Here is a 20030-nt window from a genome sequence, read left to right as displayed (position 1 = left end):
TTACTTAACCCCTGATTATTTGTATATATCAAAATACCAACCAAAATTAAACTTTACACATTATTATGAGATTTTCAAAATGTTCCTTCAATTTTTTTTGCATTTAAATTTTTTATTTTACACATTAATCAAAAATAAGAATTCAAAAACATTTTAATGTTAATAAAATTTTTAAATTTTTTTAAAAAATTATTAAATGATAAGAGCATTTAAAGATGATTCTACTTATATTAAAGTATTATAATTAAATTCTAATTATTTTTTATTTATGCTTATCTATTTTCTCCATTAACTACTTTAATTAAAAAATAAAAGCATAAAACAAGTTTTTGATTGTTCTATCAATTTATATAAATAATATTAGAAGTCACGTCTATTTTCATAATTATTTATGAAATAAATTTAGAAAAACAATAAATTGTTTAAAACATTAAGAATCGGTTTGAACGCTTAGAAACTAATTTTTTATTCTTAAAAAACAAGAATAACCCAAAAATTAATTAAATAAATAAATTATACATTTTAAAATATAAAATATTTTAAATTTTAAGTATATTAAGTAGAAATTTATTTTCAAATTAAGCTTAATTTTAGTTTATTCAATTTATGCCAATAACTATTTTTCCATAAAAATCAATTTATAATGAAAAAATTTGGAAGACAGATACCATGCAAGCATTTAAATAAAATTGAAATAATTAAAAAAATACAAATATTAGAAACTAGCGAAAATTAAAGATATTATTAAATATTCTATAAGAAAACGTCTTATGGGAAATTAATTCAAAGAGAGTAACACCAAGAGAATTATCTAACTTCCCTGATTTATAGCACAAACACTGAACAGTCACTGAACACCAAGCTCCAAGCAACATGATTGTAAGCATAAACGTAATTAGTAGATCTCATTAGTTGAGGAAAAGGATTTGTGAAGTTGACATTTGAGAATATGGAACTAGTTAAGTCTTTGACCTTTCATGGTCAAGAATATTTAACACAAGATACTAATTACTGCTGGAAACTATGCTTGGAAGTAATTGCTTCAGGCTTCAGCTGCTCAACCAAACTCTAGATTGTTAACTTTAGACATAAGGATGAATGTTACCTGGAGCAGATTTCTGAATCAGTTGCTACAGACATCCAAACCTACAAATAAAAGAAAATCACATCGATATACCAAAGCCAACGCTGGATAACATCGCTTAGAAGAATAAGTAGATGCAACAGTGTTTACGATATCGTTATTATTTTATGACCAAAAAGTTACGGATTCAAATTCTAAAAACAATCTCTTATACAAAAAATAGAATAAGCTGTGTACAATGAATCCTTCCTTTGAACCTTACATGATGAGAGTTTCATACACCGGGTTATCCTTAGCAGTGTTTACGGGAAGCACAAAAGTGACCCACTGAAAAGAGAAAGAGTTATTATAAACATGTCTTGTGACAAGGGGAAAGAAGAGACGAAGAGGAGCATCCTGAAGGTGCATCGATTGATGTTCTTGGAAGTGTTGAGACGAGATTAGTGTAGAATGGATTTAGCCTTACCTCAACCAGAAATCTATTGACAAAGGGAAAGAAGATATGACTAATAATGAATGCAACTCATTCTATCCAGAGAAATAAAATCTATGCCCAATGTCAGAATGATTTTTCGGTACTTATGAAAACTTGACTACTAGGCGTCGAAACGGTCTGACCGAAAAAACTAAAATCCTTTCAAGCCCTTCTTTATGGAATCCTCACCTTTTTTTGTTCACTTCAGACAAGAATCTTCATTTTTTCAAGCACTATTTTGGGGCATTTGATGTGTTTTTGTCTTGACCAATATCTAGTGATTGAAATGGAAAGCCAGAAAGCCAACAATCTTCAAGTAACTAGGTTTGCAGCCTACACTGTTATTCTACAAGAACGCAAGCTAAAAGTCACAGGCATTAAAACGTAGGTACAAGTATTATACCAATCCTTAGTTACTGGATCAGAGATAGTCGAATCGCGTAGGGATGAAAAATGATACTACAAAAAAATTAGGTAACTTACATCCCAATAAATGAACTGTTGCAGTTTTACTATGCAATTTCGGACTTGTTCTGGGGTAGCAAAAGCTAAAGCACATGGAACTATCAATCAACTAAGCAGAAATGATCATATTCATGATATCAGAAGTGAGACGAAATTAGCACTTTGATGGAAGTATCAACCTGAACTAAGTTCCAAGAGAGCAATAAATACTTGCTGCTATGATTATGATCGTGGCATCCAAAACATCACCATGTGGACTTTAGCACTTTTAAGTTTCAAGAATTCATGCACCGATGAATTGTTGGATATATATGAATGGAGAAGAGGTAGAAGAGACATGAAACTCCATTGTGAATGAGACTTTAGTCCCACGTTGGGAGTTTTAAGTCATTTTGGTTAGTTTATATTGATTCATATGCTTTGATGATGTGAACAAATGTGTGAGAGACTCTATCTCATGCGTGGGCACGCAATGGAACAATCAATATTTTGCCACGTAAACTTTTTTGCTGCTTGTGTAACAGATGCATTAAAGAAATATTAATGCAGCCGAGTGAAACATTAGTGTTTCATAGCTGGCAAATAATGATCATTAAACGATCATTAACGTTGTCGATTGTTACACAGATAGAAAAGCAACGCAGAAGCTCTCCACCTACGTTCTCCTTCTCCTCTGTCATGCAGCTCTTGCTCGACGGAGTGCCCGTGATAGCAATCGGGTACCTCTCAGTTTGTCGTGACCATCAGTGCTTGGTGCGAATCACGGTTCACCATTGTATCCTGGGAAATAGAAGACCCGAGGAAACCTCGAAGCACAGCCAAAGGTGGGGTGAATCTGTTTCAAGGAAACTACGTTCATCGCAAGCTTCGGTTCACTTAGTGCGCTCACGCGACCAATTTCTCTGCATCACCCGCCCGGTTGTTTCATTTGTCCGGCAGAAGTTCACTCGACTGCTTCGTCCGACCGGACACTAGCTCGTCCCGACCGGCCTCTCGCTCGGCCTGTCTGCTTCGCGCGACCGGCCACTCACTCGGCTTGTCTACTTCGCCCGATTGGCCACTCGCTCGGACTTTGCTGCTCAAACTTGGAGCTCAGTCTGCACTCAGCAATTAGTAGAAACCAACCCCTCCTGGCAGCCTGAGATTATTAGCTCAGGTCATTTTGACAGATAAGTTGGATTTAATTTCAGTGTAATTTAAATTCAGCTAATACCCTATAAATTTCCAGCAACAGATTGTTTTGTCCCACATGAATTCTAAAGCTAGAAAACAAAGGCATGAAACACAGTGAAGGTGAAGAGCTAAAAGTTGTAGCTCTAAAGCTTTTAGCTCTAGCTCTAAAGCAATAGAAGCATCAATCATAGAGCATTGCTTGTACTTATGAAAGCCTCTCTTGCTGATGTTGCACGAATCAAACAACCATGATCATCTGCAAATTAATCCTTGAGACTTCAGGATTCAATCACTACAACAGAATCATCCCCCAGTTATCTATTTCATGGATGATTTTTTCCAGTTTATTTCAATTCTTCTTAAAAATCACCAAATTAAACCAAAGCTGTGCAAACTTTCACTGAGTTGTCAATGGTGGATTAAAAAAACATGATAGCTCCATTGCTCAAGGTTGAGTGCCCAATCCCAAATAATTTGAACCATACAGATTTGAGTTTTTCAGAAATAACAAGAAGAAGAATAAGTGTTGAAATTTATACATAATGTGTAGGTATGGGGAATCAATCACCATGTTTGTGGCAAGAGTGATATAGCCTCTACTATCAAGGAGAAAAAAGAATTTCATGACCTTCTGACTTCTAATCACTTTGGCACATTAAGCAACATATCGTATTTGGCACCTTAATCTATAATTAATCCACTTGAGAACTAAATATCACTTTATAGGGTATAATGATCTGATTCATCTGAAAGAACCCAATTTGCATGCCAGTTACAGATCAACAATGAATGCAGAATCCTTGATACTCATCTTCAAAGAATTTATTAACTACGTAACATTGACTAAGGAAAAATTGTACATGTTTATCGGCTCATTGTCAGCAATTGTTAAAGACCACTTCCACAGATTGACAAAAATTTAGCTCCACATTCATGACAGAAAATGAAAGATTAGCAGAGATGAAAAATGTGGAAAACAACATTTAAGTACTACGTTTACCATTCAAAAGCACATAAAAAATATTTGTCCAGTAAGGAACCCAGTAATGTACAATGCCTTGCTAAGGATGAAACAGCCTTCAGCTGAGATAAACAGATGGAGAATGATTCAATCAATAAAGCTAGAACTTTGAACAGTCTATGGTGAAACATCTCCACAGAAATGCCATATTTTGTATTTTAGAGGCAATCAAGTATGTGTTTTAATGGCGAGTAACATGAGACTGATCTGGTGTTCCACATTATCCAGGGCCACCATCATAGAGATGAGGTTTATCAGCAACCAGCTAAGAATGTTAAGATAGAATAAGTAATGTAAATAACTTAATATGTTTTAACAATAAGGTGGAAAAGGAAATGTTCACCTTCAATTTTTCAAAAAAAAACTTACAGGTAGAGTGGTACATCCATCCCCGTGCCTTGATAGAATTGTGTTGTGCAAAGAAGGGGGCAATACCTCTCAACCTTTCTGAACCGCGGAAGAAGAGGAAGAGAGAAAAGAGATCGCGCGGAACAACAAGACAAAGACGCACAAAAGAGAGCAAACACCAGGAAGGAGAAGAAGAAGAGAAAGAAAAAGAGTTACCGTGGTTCGGCGACTTGCCTACTCCACGAAACGGCCGAAGCTTTATTAGAATTCTCTTCTACACAAGAGAATCACATCTAATGATTCTTGTGTTTTCTGATCTACAATGGGTTTACAATGATCCCTATAAATACTGCTAAACCCCCCAGACCCGGTAAAAACGTAACAGAATTTGTTATGAAAAACATAACAAAATTCTGTTATATAAAATCTTAACAGAATTTTATTACGAAAAATCTTAACAGATTTTTCTTCCATGACATCCCTTCATCCAAATATGAGTCACTCGTCAACAATCTCCACCTTGGCGAATATTCACCCCTTCGAAGAATACGAATATCTGGACAAAACTCTATCTGGATCTCTGGGTCTGGGCTTCCTTCCTCTAGCATCTAGAGATATGGATCAAGTTCAAGCAATGCTTAAACTTCTCTGTGGTCACTGGCTTTGTCAGCATATCTGCAGCATTGTCTGCAGTGTGAACCTTCTCAAGTTGAATTTCCCCGGAAGCAATCAACTCTCTGATCTTGTGAAACCTCACATCAATGTGTTTGGTTCTCGCATGATACACCTGATTCTTCGCCAAATAGATAGCACTCTGACTATCGCATAACAACTTGACTCCACCTTGCTGAACACCCAGTTCTCTGACCAACCCTGTAAGCCATAAAGCTTCCTTCGCTGCTTCAGCTGCTGCCATGTACTCGGATTCCGTAGTAGACAATGCAACAATAGATTGTATCATAGATTTCCAACAAATAGGTCCTCCTGCCACAGTGAATACGTATCCTGTAGTAGACCTCCTGTTATCTAAATCTCCTGCATAGTCTGCATCTACGTACCCAGCAACTAAAGGATCTTCCGGTTGTCTACTGAACATGATGCCATAATTAGTTGTATTTCTCAAGTATCTGAAAATCCATTTCACTGCATCCCAATGTGGTCGACCAGGATTTGAGAGAAACTTGCTTACCATACTAACTGCTTGCGCCAAATCTGGTCTCGTGCAAACCATGGCATACATCAGACAACCAACTGCACTGGCATAAGGAACCTTTGACATCTCTTGGATCTCGTCATCCGTCTTTGGACATTGTGTAGTGATGCGCCAGGGGTGTGCTCACCGACTTTGCATTCTTCATGTTGAACCTATCCAACACCTTCTCCACATAGCTACGTTGAGACAACCATAATCTCCCTGCAACTCTATTCCTGTGAATCTCCATCCCAAGAATCTTCTTGGCCTCTCCCAAATCTTTCATGTCAAATTCCTTGCTCAGTAGCCTCTTCAATTTGTCAACCTCTCTCATCTTCTTCGCAACAATGAGCATGTCATCTACGTATAGTAGTAAGAAAATCGGTGATTCATCTTCAAGGCCCTTCACATATATGCAGCAGTCATCCTCCCATCACCAATATCCGTTTAGAATCATGTATGAATCAAAACGTTTGTATCATTGCCTAGGAGATTGTTTCAATCCATAGAGCGATTTCTTCAACTTACAAACCAACCGCTCTTGTCCGGGCTGACTAAATCCCTCGGGTTGTGACATAAAAATCTGCTCCTCCAAATTTCCATGAAGAAATGCCGTCTTCACATCCATTTGCTCCAAATACAAATCGTGATGTGCCACCAAAACCAATACCGCTCTAATTGACGTATGTCTTACCACTGGAGAGAAAATTTCTTCATAGTCAATCCCCTTTCTTTGTGAATACCCCTTTGCTACCAACCGAGCCTTAAACTTCACTTCTTCTCCCTCTGACATTGCTTCTTTCTTCTTGAATATCCACTTGCACCCTATAGCTTTCTCTCCTTCAGGAAGTTCCACTAGATCCCACGTTTGGTTCTTATGCAACGACTCCATCTCCTCTGCCATAGCCCCCGTCCACCTGTTCTTTTCAGAGCTATGTATTGCCTCCTGAAAAGATGTAGGGTCTCCGCTACTAGTGGTAAGTGCATAAGATACCAAGTCTTCGAATCCGTATCTAGTGGGTGGTTTTACGACTCGTCTCGTTCTACCACTAGCTATAGTGCGATGCTCCATGTGCTCTGAGCTAGAATCATCGAAGTAATGAGTCTCTAGCTCCACCTGCACAATATCTTTCTCTTTGTTGCTTTGTGGTGTTTCCTTTCCTTCTTCCTGAGTACGCTGTAACATAGTTTTCTAGTCAAACACCACATCTCTGTTGATCACCACCTTATTTGCCTTAGGATACCAAAGCTTGAAGCCTTTAACTCCTTTCTGATTTCCCAGAAAAATGCACTGCTTTGACTTCACATCTAGCTTTGATCTTTCCTCACTAGATATATGCATATAGGCTGGACATCCAAAAACTCAAAGATGAGAGCAATCTACTTGATTCCCTATCCATACTTCCTCTGATGCTTTGTCTTCTAGTACTGCCCTTGGTGATTTATTAATGAGATAACATGTCATGTTAACCGCTTCTGCCTAGAAATTCTTTGCAAGCCCTGCATTCAACCTGAGACATCTAGCCTTCTCAATGATTATCCTGTTCAACCTTTCCATTACCTCGTCCTGTTGAGGTGTCCTGCAAATCGAGAAGTGCCTCATTATCCCATGTTGCTCACGAAATTCCTGAAACTTTGAATTTGTACTCAGTCCCATTATCTGACCTAAGGCATTTGATCTTCCTTCCGGTCTGGTTCTCTACTTCAGTTTTCCACAATTTAAACTTTGCAAAAGTTTCGACTTGTGACGCATAAAGTATACCCATACCTTTCGTGAGAAATCATCGTAAAACTCACAAAATACAAGTGCCCTCCACGTGATGCTATATTGGCTGGTCCCCAGAGATCCGTATGTACGTAGTCCAGAATCCCTCCGTCTTGTTTGTTGCCGTCTTAAATTGCACTTTGCTCTGTTTCCCAAGAACAGAATTTGCAGAATTCAAGCTTGCGTTTGACACCCTTCAACAAATCTCTCTTGTGAAGTTCTAGCATCCCACGTTCACCCATACGCCCTAGCCGCATATGCCACAAGACAATACTATCTGATTCAGACTCCACCGAGGCGACTCCACCTACAACTGTAGTCCCTATCAACTTGTAGATTTTCCTGCTACCTTTTGTCCTTTCATTACCGTCGAGCTCCCTTGCGACTTTCATCACCCCGCTCACCGATTTGTAATTACAACCAATACCATCCAGTGTGCCTAGTGAGATCAAGTTCTTCCTTAGCTCTGGTATATATCTGACATCACATAAAGTTCTGATCACACCATCAAACATCTTGATTCTGACATTCCCTATGCCGATAACCTTGCATGATGCATCGTTTCCCATCAACACTGAACCAGAATCCACTGCCCTATAGGTGTCAAACCAATCCTTGTTTGGAGTCATGTGATATGAACATGCAGAGTCTAAAATCCATGCATCCGTCAGCTGCTCCGAACTTGACATAACTGATAGCATATCTCCATCACCGCTTTCTGAATTTTCTTCTTCAACTATGTTTGCAGACTTTGCCGAACTACTTTTGTTCTCTGCAACATATTTCTTTATCTCTGGACAATTTCTCTTGATATGACATTTACCTCCACATTTGTAGCACGTGATCACCTTCTTCCTTCTCGACTTAGAACGAGTCTTGTTGTTGTTGTCATATCCATATCGAGATTTGCTCCTACCACGCTCTTGGTTGTTATTTACCACAAATCCTTCTCCTTGAGAAATTTCATCGCTTGTTTTCTTCCTTTGGTGAAAACCTAACAACGCACTTGTGATCTCCTCCAATTTGAGAGTTTCAAGTAGTAACCAAATTCTCGTACGTAGGAGATGAAGGTAGAGAATTCAACAACATCAGCGCCTTGTCTTCGTCTTCGATCTTCACATCAATCCGCTTCAGATCACTTACAATCTGGTTGAATACGTTGATGTGCTGGCTCAGATCGGTTCCTTCTGTCATCTTCAGCCCGAATAATTTCTACTTGAGATATGACTTGTTTGTCAATGATTTTGACATGTACTGGCTTTCCAGCTTTTGCCAAACTGTCACCGGTGACTCCTCGTCCATGGCATGGTACATCACGTCATCCGTAAGACAAAGCTGATTGTTCTACTGCCTTCGCGAAGTTCTTCCAATCTGATTTCTCCATGCTTTCGGTTTTCTTTCTCCTAGCGCCTTCGCCATGCCTTGTTGCACCAACAAGTCCTTGACCCTTCTCTGCCATAATCCAAAGTTTCCGGTTCCGTCAAACTTCGCAGAAGTCGTCCCCGACATGTTGAAGAAATCTGCCAAAAACCTGGAGCTCTGATACCAATTGTTGTGCAAAGAGGGGGCAATACCTCTCAACCTTTCTGAACCGCGGAAGAAGAGGAAGAGAGAAAAGAGATCGCGCGGAACAACAAGACAAAGACGCACAAAAGAGAGCAAACACCAGGAAGGAGAAGAAGAAGAGAAAGAAAAAGAGTTACCGTGGTTCGGCGACTTGCCTACTCCACGAAACGGCCGAAGCTTTATTAGAATTCTCTTCTACACAAGAGAATCACATCTAATGATTCTTGTGTTTTCTGATCTACAATGGGTTTACAATGATCCCTATAAATACTGCTAAACCCCCCAGACCCGGTAAAAACGTAACAGAATTTGTTATGAAAAACATAACAAAATTCTGTTATATAAAATCTTAACAGAATTTTATTACGAAAAATCTTAACATATTTTTCTTCCATGACATCCCTTCATCCAAATATGAGCCACTCGTCAACAAATTGGACCTTCAGGGCTCCTAAACTTCATCCCAATACCTCCACCACCTTCGGAAGATCATCATAAATTGCAAATTGAAAATAACTAACCAGAATTTTTTTTTAAAAATGAACATAAGGAAAAAGAAGGAAAATTTTTTGAAACAAACTAGAAAAGTTAAGAAAGATCCTTGGCAAAATCAATGATCACTCTGAAATGTGATGTATTGTTAAGAACAAGGGAAACTATTAACCATGTTCAAACAACACATTAAATCAGGTAACAATGTAAGTTGAGAATTGTAAAGTAGATATGAGAGTTTAACTGGAACAATTTCTAATTTCACATTGTCAACAATAATCCTCTCTAAGTATGAAGCCTTATCTATCAAATATGTTCTGAGATATAGGAAAAAAGGAATTTAACTGATTTACCTACAACCCATGGTCTCCCATCCATGGTAGCCAAATCAGCACGCGACTTTTCAATCTCACATGTCATGGAAATCAACTTTTTCTCCATTGACTGCTTTTGTTCCATTAGTTTATAGTTTCCTTTCTTCTCGTACTCAATACCCGTCCTACCAATAAATAATTTAGATGCTATGTCGATAAAATTCGCTGTTTAAGTCACTGAGTGAGTGAAATTCCAACCAAACACGCATAAGTTCCTGATGAAGCTTATCAATTTCAGCCTTCATAGTGAGGATTTGTTGATTATCAGCTCGCACTCTTGTTAATTCTTGTGTCAGAGATTGAACCTGGTTGGTGAGCTCCTGCTTTGTAGAAGTTAACTTCTTAATTTGCAAACGAAGATGTATGACTTCCTCCCTTAAAGGTTCAGCAGCTCTCAGGTCAGCCTCAAGCTTTAGACCTTTCTCAATCAACTCCCTTGCATGGGTTTCTTTCTCAGCATGGATATTTGTAATCACCATGTCCACCGACCGATTCCCTCCTGGGTATCAATCATCTCCCGATGCAAAGACATTCAATCCTCTGCTAGCCTATGATTGTCAACCAAAAGTTTCCTTATCTCCAGCATTTGCAATTCAAGTTTGTCTTCAATTCTGCAGGGTCAGGGGGGCGAACTATTAGACCTTGAACAAATGACCGTTCAGGAGGAGCAGGATATTCATGCCATCACTCTTCAAACGCTTGACGAGGCACACGATCTCTCCCAGCCATGCTGATCTGGAAAAAAGAAGACACGCCATCAACAAACGAAAACCTTGCTTGAGTATTTAATCTGCTCTTCAACCTATCTTTAAACCAGAAAGCATAAGAGGCACAACAACACTGTCATCCCTGGAACATCAAATTGACAGCCGTATGAAAATTCAAAGGTTTTTATTAATACGAAAAAAGCATGAAAAAACTCCTAATTATGGGTATCAGAAATGTTGTATCTTTACTCCACAGACCTCTTCCCACCAAAATCCAATCTCACTCCCACATACACGAGCTCCGAATCGTTATGCCCATCATCAAATCACCCAAATAATCCACAAATTTTCACCCTTTCCAAGTAAACCAAGCTACAGAACTTGAACAAAACATGAAATCGGCGTCCAAACAGGTAGTGTGCTTAAATTGCATCAAGAGTAAATCATTTAGAGCAGTCTTTCACGTAAATAAGAATCCCCACTCTTCTTCCGGATTCAAAAACTTGATAACACGATCTATGGATCAACTAGTACCCAATAACAGCAAAGAAGAAAAAAAAAAACAGGAAACAAAAAACGATGTGGCATTCGTAAACTAATATAGAAAGTAAATGAAGCAACCGGCAAGAACAGGGTAGACTAAAGCTGAAACCTGAGAGCAGAACAAAGCAAGTGACGGAGGACAGAGCCCCCAACCGATCGCGTTCGAGCTCCCCGGTGAATCCTACGAGAACTTTCTGAAATCGAGGTTAAAGTGGAAAACTTATAATACCGAAAAACAGAGAAAGAAATATTAATTTCAAATAATAATTTTAATTATAAACAAGGCGTCCTTTTTTATCATTACATTAAAACAATTAAAATTATTACACACTGTTATACATAAAAATATTTTTTTTGACTTAATAAATTAAAATCATTCTAACTTAATTAAATTTACTTCAACATTATATATTTTAGAAAATGATAATAAATTTTATAGTTTTAAAATTAAAAGTTGTTAAAACTAGATTTATTTTCTTTAAACATGTTGATTTAATTTTAATCCACGCCTCAGGCCGGCCTCGGTATGTTAGGCTCAATCTGAACCGCCGGTTCGACCGGTCGGCCGAAGAGTTCAAAAATTACACGTGATCGACTCACAGCTCGCTACGTGGCAATGCATTGATATTATTTTTGGGAGACATCCGGACCCCAAAATCTTCCACTTCCATTGCGGTTTAATACGCGTTCGCGTCCGCGTTTCGGCCGCAACGACTTAGGAGAGAGAAAATCGAAACAGATCGGCTTCGCTCTCGTCGCCGCTCCCAATTGCCCTCCCCTTCAAAACCCTACCTTCTTCCGCCCCTCGATCGCGCCCCCGGTCGTCGCCTCCGCCGCTGCCTACGACTAGTGCTCGCAGCATCAGATTGGTATCTTATTTATCGTCCGTCTGTTTTGTTCCATTCCGTTCCTGTTTTCCAGCTGTTTTTGGTATGATATGCATTAATTTGTTCCCACATGGGTATTCTTCTTGTTCTGCTTCGTATTGGTTGTTATATTTATTGCGTCTTGATGGGCAGTGCGATTATTCGTGATGTTGTGTGTGGGAGGTGACTTTGGAAGGATTTCTACCGGTATTTAGGTTTTTGGGATACTCATTTGAGCGATGCTGCAATTTGAATTTGGTCGTTTATCACTTGGACAAATTAGTGGGGTGTCCATAGGGCGAAAGTTGTGCAATTTTCATACGTTGCTTGCTTGTTAGATCTGTGGATTCGTTCGTTTGCTTTTGTGAGATTTCACTGTTCCTTAGGACGAAAATTCTGCTACACTTCTACTGCAGTACCGTTCTTGCTTTTGCAAAGGAGACGCTTGCCAAATGGTGAAGCTTTGGGTTGTAGAATCGAAATTTATGGCTTTTCTTTTTATTTTGCGGTGTTTTTTCTTCTTATTTATGATTATGGGATTTAATAAACGGTTAATGCATTCAATAGTTTTATCCTAGTGATTGTTGGCAGTTATACAGGTTTGGGTTTCAGAGGTTTCTTAAATTTGGACTCATGATCAATCTGTTTTAGATTGCATTCACTTTGTGCATATCTTATCCGGTGATGACCAAGAGTTCTTTTGGTTTTTTATCATATGAAAGTATGTTCTTGTATATTTTCTGCAAGCAACATCATGTTTTTGTTTAATAATTTGAATTTCATTTTCCATGGCTAATTATTTATTACATGAATTTTGCTGAACCACGGTATTTATACACTTGTACAAGATAGGATTGTAGGAAAACAAATATGTCAATATTTTGCATTTAATGCAATTTATGTGTGGGTATTACTTGATATCTGCGGATGTTTTCTTTGAGACAGTATACAATTGTAAATAATTTGCGAATGCAAATTGAATTAGCAGAGATTCTCAAGGAATCCAAGATTACTAAAATCTTAGTGTTTAAATGCATTCATATATATAGTAAATACATGTTGTCATCAGTAAATCACAATTCTTTAGTAAAGTAACACCTAGATTTTTGTATTAGATTGATTACTTTAGATGGTTAAGAAGGAATACATGTTGATATATAAAGGAGTTGTCTGATAATGAAGCATAATTTAGAGGATTATTAAAATCCCAAAAAAAAAAACTTCATGGTTAGTAATAACATAAGTTGGTTTTTATTTTGAATTTTATTTAAAATGGCATGAGGGGCAACAATAATTGTGAGCCCTTCTCTATTTCTCGGGTGTAGCTGACCAGGTGTGGTAGCTGAGTTCTTGTTTTATCAAATTGACAACAATAAACAAAAGCTTCAATGGCTGGTTGGGTCGAAATGCTTAGTTTCATGCAAAACCAATGTGCAATGAAGTGTAGGAACTATGAACAATAGAGAGCATTGTCCAGTGTGTGTTATGTAGTAATGAAGCACCATGGGGTCGCGAACGACTGCTAGAAGAATGTTACAAATAGGTTTCAAAGTTGTCCATCTATCCAATTTCTTTTATTGATTTGGTGATTTTGGTTAATGTTTTGTTTGATTTTGTTGTACTTGAAAAGATACTTGAAGAAAAGATATCTTATTGAGTGAAGTCCCACATAACATTTGTATAGAGCGAAAAGTAACTGATAATGGAAAGGCCATGTATGTGAATAAGTGCCAAATAACAAGGGTGATCCATTTGCTGTTGCATTCGCCAAACTAAGGTGATGCTGGAAGCAGTAATTTGTAACCTCATATTGCCCACTGTGCATTGTAGTCGCCCCACACCATATTCTCACTTTAAAATAATTGTTTCACATTCTTTGTTTCCAATTATTAACTGTACTGTATCAGGCATTATCAATTTGGATTAAGTTGACCAATTTTAACAACCAAGCAGATGTACAATTGAAGTAGCCATTACATGGCTATTGAGATGAGTGTGGGTTTATTACTTTGAGACTGCTATTAGACACTGGCTTAGATTTGCCAATAGGGTTTGTGATGAATGTGGAATATCATGATCATCATCTTCCTCCTCTATTACAATGTTCTTTTTATTTGAAAATACAAATGATGAATTTGATTGTTTCTCCATTTATGAAGTTAAATTTTCCTTTCTTTTTCTGATTTCTCCTTTGTTTGTTTTTAATCTGTAGCATCTTCCTTTTTGTGGTTTGATTTTAAAAAAAAATGACCCAAGCAGTGTTTTTTAGAATTTGTTGTTTAGAAAAAATTAAGTCAGAACTCATTTTTTTCATGCTTAATTTGGTGGCCAATTTGCACAATATATCTATCAGATTGGTGAAATCTACTTGTCCTCGGATAATACCAACATTCAGTAACGACATGGTGGCATGATAAACTGATATTACTTCTTGCACATTTGAAATTCAACCATTCAATCGGGTAACCAAATGGATGCATATCAAACTTTCACATGTGGCAGATGTAGGGCATCTGGAATTGTTGTTCCTTTCTCAGTTGTGCTGAGATGGAGTCCTTGGTATGCATTCGATAGTTTTCTTGTTATGTTAATCCTGTAGTTTCATGTTACTGAGCTATTAGATTGTTTGAGTTGTCAGCATCATTTAGCAGAGCCATGTTTGTCTCAAGTTTGCTGATCCAATGATTTGAGCAATTTATTAATATGTTTCTTTTGTAATGGTCTCATGCAGTAAAATGTCCCCAGCAACTAAATCTAAGTCAGGCAAATTGTCTGGAAAGGTAGTCAAAGCAAATGGCAAAGTCTCTTCAAAACCTTCTTTAGCCCTTCCAAACCACGGAAATGGTGTCCCCTCCAATGTTTATAATCCAGTGACCGGCAAATTCCACAAGTTTGATGTGTCTGCCACTGTTTCCATAGCAACAAGCCAAAACAATGGGCGTCTTGGAACCATAGATGAAACAGAGAATCAGTCTGTTAGTTCATTTGGTACAAGTGGCGAGTTAGATTCCATGTCTAATCATAATGGTTCTGGTGAAGAGGACCAGAAGGAGAAAACAACTACTAGTACTGTATCTCGCACAGAACCTGTACCTGGTTGTGACACGGATAAGAGGGAGAAGATTCGGCAGAAAAATGAGAGAAAACATCAACGGCAGAAGGAAAGGCGGGCTCAGGATCTACATGAACGCTGTAGTGGATACCTCATGTCTTGGAAACTAGATATGCTTGCTCAGAAAATTGTAGCAATGGGTTTCTCTCCTGAAGAGTCAACAATGGCACTGATACAAAATGAAGGACGGGTTGAAGAATCCATTGCGTGGCTCCTTGAACTGAGTGAAGAAAACAAACTCCAAATTTCTTCCAACACAGACAATTCTGGCAAGTGGAAGATGGACATTACAGCAGAGCTCGCAAAGTTATCAGATATGGTGATGAAGTTCAAGTGCACAAAGCAAGAGGTCGAAAGGACAGTAGTAGCATGTGAGGGTGACTTGGAGAAAGCTGAAGAGACTTTGAAGGAACAGAATCAGGAAGGAAAATCTGCTTCATCAAAATTGGAAGAAGCTGAGAATTTTGTCTCAGAAAGTGGCCTTGGCAATAAGATGATAATGCCTGTTCAAAATGGATTGTTAAGACCGCAACAGAAGGGAATAATTCCAGTTGTCACTCAACAACGGATAGGTGAGTGCAATTTAAGCGATAATAAAGCTGTGATAAATGGAACTGTGGACTCTTCAAACAAGAATTTGCAGTCTTTGAGGAGGATGCAGCCCAAACCAGAGTGGGGAAGACCACCCCAACTTGTTACTCCCACAAAAGTTGTTACTCCCATGGATAAAAGGTGGTCCAATGCTAGCTCTGTTCCTTCCATTTCATTATCTATGCCATCGTCTCAGCAGGTAGCCGCACCTCCATCTAACCCATACATGCTGATGACGAGTAATGAGCCAAAGGCTAACATGCCATCACTAACATTGAGGGAGCCTGTTATTGTAATGCAGCGGCCCCAATCTATTCCTCCCAAACAAAACTTAACATCGACAAGCAGGAACACCAGTGCATCGTTACCCTCTTCCACAGGATCATATCCAAATGGTATGTTGAGTGTGGAGATGATCGCGGAAAATGGAAGCTTGAGGCCAAACTCATCTTACTTGGGTTTGCATGGTGTTACTGCTCAACAGTTCGTTAACCAGAATCATTTCAGAGCTCCCAGTGCTAGCTCAGTGGATCTGGATTCTTTTGCAACTGGTTGGGGCACTCCATTCAACTCAAACTTTTCAGCATCATCTTTTGCGGTTCCTTCTTCCCCCAGTCGCTTTGCTGGTCTCCCTTCCGGGCCATCCCCTCCATCCTCAGTCGACTGGAGTTCTGGTGTGTCTACACGATACGACTATACTCGTGTAGATTGGAGGATGGATAAAGCTCTTATGGAGCCTTCCACAAGGAATTTTGACTCATCATCAACATGGTCCACCATGTTCATGGGTGGCGAGGTGCCAAGGCCAGCCGTGAATTCATCAGGCAGTGCCTACATTCCTTGGCTGCAGGATGGCGGTCTCACAGCCGAGGAGTCTTCAAACTCCTCTGGGTTAACTGAGTGGTCATCTCCGTTTGCAGGGAAGGACCTACTCAGCATATCAAGACGGTATGTCACCGATTCTTTGCTCTAGAAAGGCTGTAAGATGAAAAAAGAATAATAAGACATAAATTGGTTGTTACTTCTTGATGCTCATGAATGAAAATTTCATGCTTTGATTAGAGACTTAACTGGTAGAATAGAGTTAGTATTCAAGATGGAGACATTGAAGGCAACGCATCGACTCGATGCATTGCAACATTGTTCTCCTTCCTTGCTCATTCAGTCTATTTATATATATCCTTACATATCTCAAAGCTTACACTAAACCAAAAAAAGAAATTATCTGAACTGGACCGGATCTAAATCTTAACTTTCATTCTTTAGACAAGGAACATGTTATACCTCTGAACTGGACCATATAAAAAAATAATAATAATAAATAGAGAGTCCATTTTTCCCTTAAACTTTCTTAGGTGTTTGTTTCTTTTCATTCTTGCATAAATAAAATAGGAAAAGAATTATAATGTTTGATTGCTTCATGGAAGGAAACGTGTGTTTGCCTATGTAGTGTCTTCTGGAATCCTCTTGCCACTTCCACAAAAGAGAAAGCTCCAGAGCTTCAGCTGATTTGGTTTTTATTTCAGCCTGATTTATTTTTAATACAAAAAATGTTGAATTGTTATCTGTGAGGATAAGATGGTGGCTCACCGTTTCTTGTCCCCATCTATTTAATTATTATAAAAAACAAATAAAAAAAATCATAATTGTTACTTATGTTTCACTTTCATGTTACAACCATAATATAATATGAAGAATTTTAAATGAGATAAATATTTTATATAAGTTATATTTTGAGTTTATTTGTTAGATAAATTAGGAGAAGATTGTCTTAACCCTTTCCCTTTGATTATTTTGGTTCAAAGTTATTATTGATAATTTTAGTTATAGTTAAAGTTATCCATAAAAATAGTTTAGATAATGAATGATTCTTAGTAATGGAGTATGTCCGCTATATTAATTGAGTATGTTTGTCATGTCAGAAAATGAGAGATTTAATTTGAAATCGGAATGCTTCTAAAGTATAAGGTTTTCTATGATTTCGTGTTAATTTTTTTTTTTCAAAATTACCTTTTGATTTTTTTCCCCCACTCGACGGTTGTTGTGGGTTCACGTTGAGTGTTGGCAAAGGCGCTCATGTGTGCCGCCTGTGATTGCCATTGGAGCTTCCACCAAAAAGACCATGGTTAGGGCTTTTGAAGGCTTTCGACGTTGCATCCCGCCTGATAGTGCAGGTTGGGAATAGCAGCATGGTGGTAGCGGGAATGAAGCCGTCGAGCAAGGATCTTACGGCGTAGCGACCGTTTATGGTGTTGAGGAAGAGGTTCCAGACCAAGTTCACGGCGGAGCAAAAGGAGAAGATGGCGTTTGCAAAGAAGGTAGGGTGGCGGATGTAGGGCGGGGATGAGGGGGCGGTGGAGCACTTATGTGATGAGGTCGGGGTGAGAAGACATGCATTACTAACAAAAGCTCACTGAAGAAGCAAAACCATCACCACCACCACCACCAGAGACAACGAAGAACACCACAATCAAGCAGGTCCATCACCACCGCCACCTTAAAATGTCGAGGGAGTGAGAAGTCTACTTTCAATTACTTCAGTTTACGATCATGTTGTAGCAATAATTTCATAGTTTTTGACTTCTGGTACGATGAACGAATAGTTCTTGTTGGTGCAATTTTTGTATGTCAAGGTTGACCAAGTTGACTAAACTTGAATTTGCTCAAGCTTGAGTCTTGATATTTGACAATGTATGGAGACTACAAGTGCAATCATCCATTTGGGGAGATTGTTAGAGAAATTCTCCTTTGGTCAATGTTTGACTAGTTTTATGTGAAGAAGAATTAAGTAGGTCAAGGTTGATCGGATACTTGACTGGGAAGTCTTAGGTAAGTGTAAGCCCAACGGAGATGTTGGCAGATGATGAAATTCAAGTGGGTCAGTGTTGTCCGAGCACTTGATATTGGAAAGTCTTGGTGAGTGAAACCAGGCAGGTGAAAGTCTTGGTGAGTGAAACCAGGCAAGTGAGAAAATTTTAATGAGTGTAGCCAAGTGAAAATCCTAGTGAGTGAAGCTAGGTGACGAAAAACCTTAGTGAGTGAAGATAGACAGTGAAGAAGTCCTGGTGAGTGAAGCCAGACATATAGAAATCAACGTAGGTCAAGGTTGATCGGACATCTGGTGTTTGGAAGTCCAAGTAAATTAAAAGATTGACCGGATACTTGGCACAAGGAGAAAAAGTCCAAGTGAGTCAAAGGATTGACTGGAAACTTGGTGAAAAAGTCCCAGCAGGTCAAGGTTGACCAGATGTTAAGCAATGTGAAGTCCCAACATGTCATGGTTGACCGGATGTTGGGCAAGAAACCCTAGACTTAGGTTTTGGAAGTTAGGGTGTGGTACTCGATTTGCCTAGTCGATTACCATAGATTAAGCGATTAGATCAATCATTTAAGCTTAAAATTGCCAGGAAGATTTCCTAATCGATTGGTGTAATCGATTAGACACCGTAAGCGATTAGGTTAATCGCTTACGGTGTGTTTCTGCTTCGAACAGAATGTTTCTGTTCGAAGCTTAAACGACCAGGTTGATCGCTTAAGTCATTTCTTGTGATCGAACAGAATGTTGCTGAATCGATCTGGCTAATCGATTCAGCATGTCTTAATCGACTAGGCTAGTCGATTAAGCTTGAAAATCTAGCCATTGTGCGCCCGATAAAAGGGTTTCGACGCACTATTTCAGGTATCGCTCTATCCTCTCCCACCGAGCTCACAACCTTCCACTAGTTCTTGAAGTTTCTTGGAGACAAGTGTCATTGCACTTTCAAGATCAAGAGGTGTTCCAAGGCAAGAAGAAGAACAAGCTAGAGTTTCTTCATTGTAAATCTTGTAAGAGTTGACATTGTATTAGCTTATATTTCTTTCTTCTTGTATATTCTTGTGTGTGAGTTTGTACGAGGCTTCTCCGCCTCCGGAGTGTTTCCGAGAAGGAGGTATTTGATAGTGGATGGGTGAGTGGGGCCAGATTTTTGAATTAATCGTCTCTTCTTGAGGTGGATACCAAGAAATTCATAGTGTTATCATTGTGAATATGCTTCGAGTTTAATCCGTTGCAAAACCAACATTATTGAAACACGACGAGTTATTCACCCCCTCAATCTCTCAAAGAGGTCCTAACAGTTTTGACTTTTTGAACAAGGATAGTAAATGTTAAATTAAATTATACTTGAATAAGGATAGTAAATGTTAAATTAAATTATACATTGACCTCCAAATGTGAAGTTGAACTCAGCATTACGTTTCCTGCTTTAAATACTCTA

General features: G+C 38.5%; 2 protein-coding genes across 5 annotated transcripts; one reads left to right on the top strand and one right to left on the bottom strand.

The window, feature by feature from the left end:
* Positions 1-877: 877 nt before the first annotated feature.
* On the bottom strand, positions 878-11436 carry LOC122017748 (protein FLX-like 3). 3 transcript variants are annotated; one of them, XM_042575429.1, is made up of 5 exons: positions 11315-11436; positions 10154-10690; positions 9935-10080; positions 4198-4280; positions 878-1146 (listed from the first exon to the last, which is right to left on the bottom strand). In XM_042575429.1, the coding sequence occupies exons 2-4, from the start codon at positions 10432-10434 to the stop codon at positions 4201-4203; spliced, it is 507 nt and encodes a 168-aa protein (XP_042431363.1). In that variant the 5' UTR covers positions 10435-10690; positions 11315-11436; the 3' UTR covers positions 878-1146; positions 4198-4200. The 3 variants fall into 3 exon arrangements, with proteins under 3 accessions (XP_042431363.1, XP_042431364.1, XP_042431366.1); XM_042575430.1 differs by lacking the exon at positions 4198-4280; XM_042575432.1 differs by lacking the exon at positions 4198-4280 and having other exon boundaries at positions 878-1105.
* Positions 11437-11877: 441 nt separating this feature from the next.
* On the top strand, positions 11878-16835 carry LOC122014957. 2 transcript variants are annotated; one of them, XM_042571525.1, is made up of 3 exons: positions 11878-12074; positions 14425-14630; positions 14803-16835. In XM_042571525.1, exons 2-3 carry the CDS (start codon positions 14542-14544, stop codon positions 16745-16747), a joined length of 2034 nt encoding a protein of 677 aa, XP_042427459.1. In that variant the 5' UTR covers positions 11878-12074; positions 14425-14541; the 3' UTR covers positions 16748-16835. The 2 variants fall into 2 exon arrangements, with proteins under 2 accessions (XP_042427459.1, XP_042427460.1); XM_042571526.1 differs by lacking the exon at positions 14425-14630 and having other exon boundaries at positions 11879-12074.
* The last annotated feature ends 3195 nt before the right edge of the window (positions 16836-20030 follow it).

The sequence above is a fragment of the Zingiber officinale genome, chromosome 8B, assembly GCF_018446385.1.
Source record: "Zingiber officinale cultivar Zhangliang chromosome 8B, Zo_v1.1, whole genome shotgun sequence".
Lineage (NCBI taxonomy): Eukaryota > Viridiplantae > Streptophyta > Magnoliopsida > Zingiberales > Zingiberaceae > Zingiber > Zingiber officinale.
This window is presented reverse-complemented; position numbering and strand designations above follow the sequence as displayed.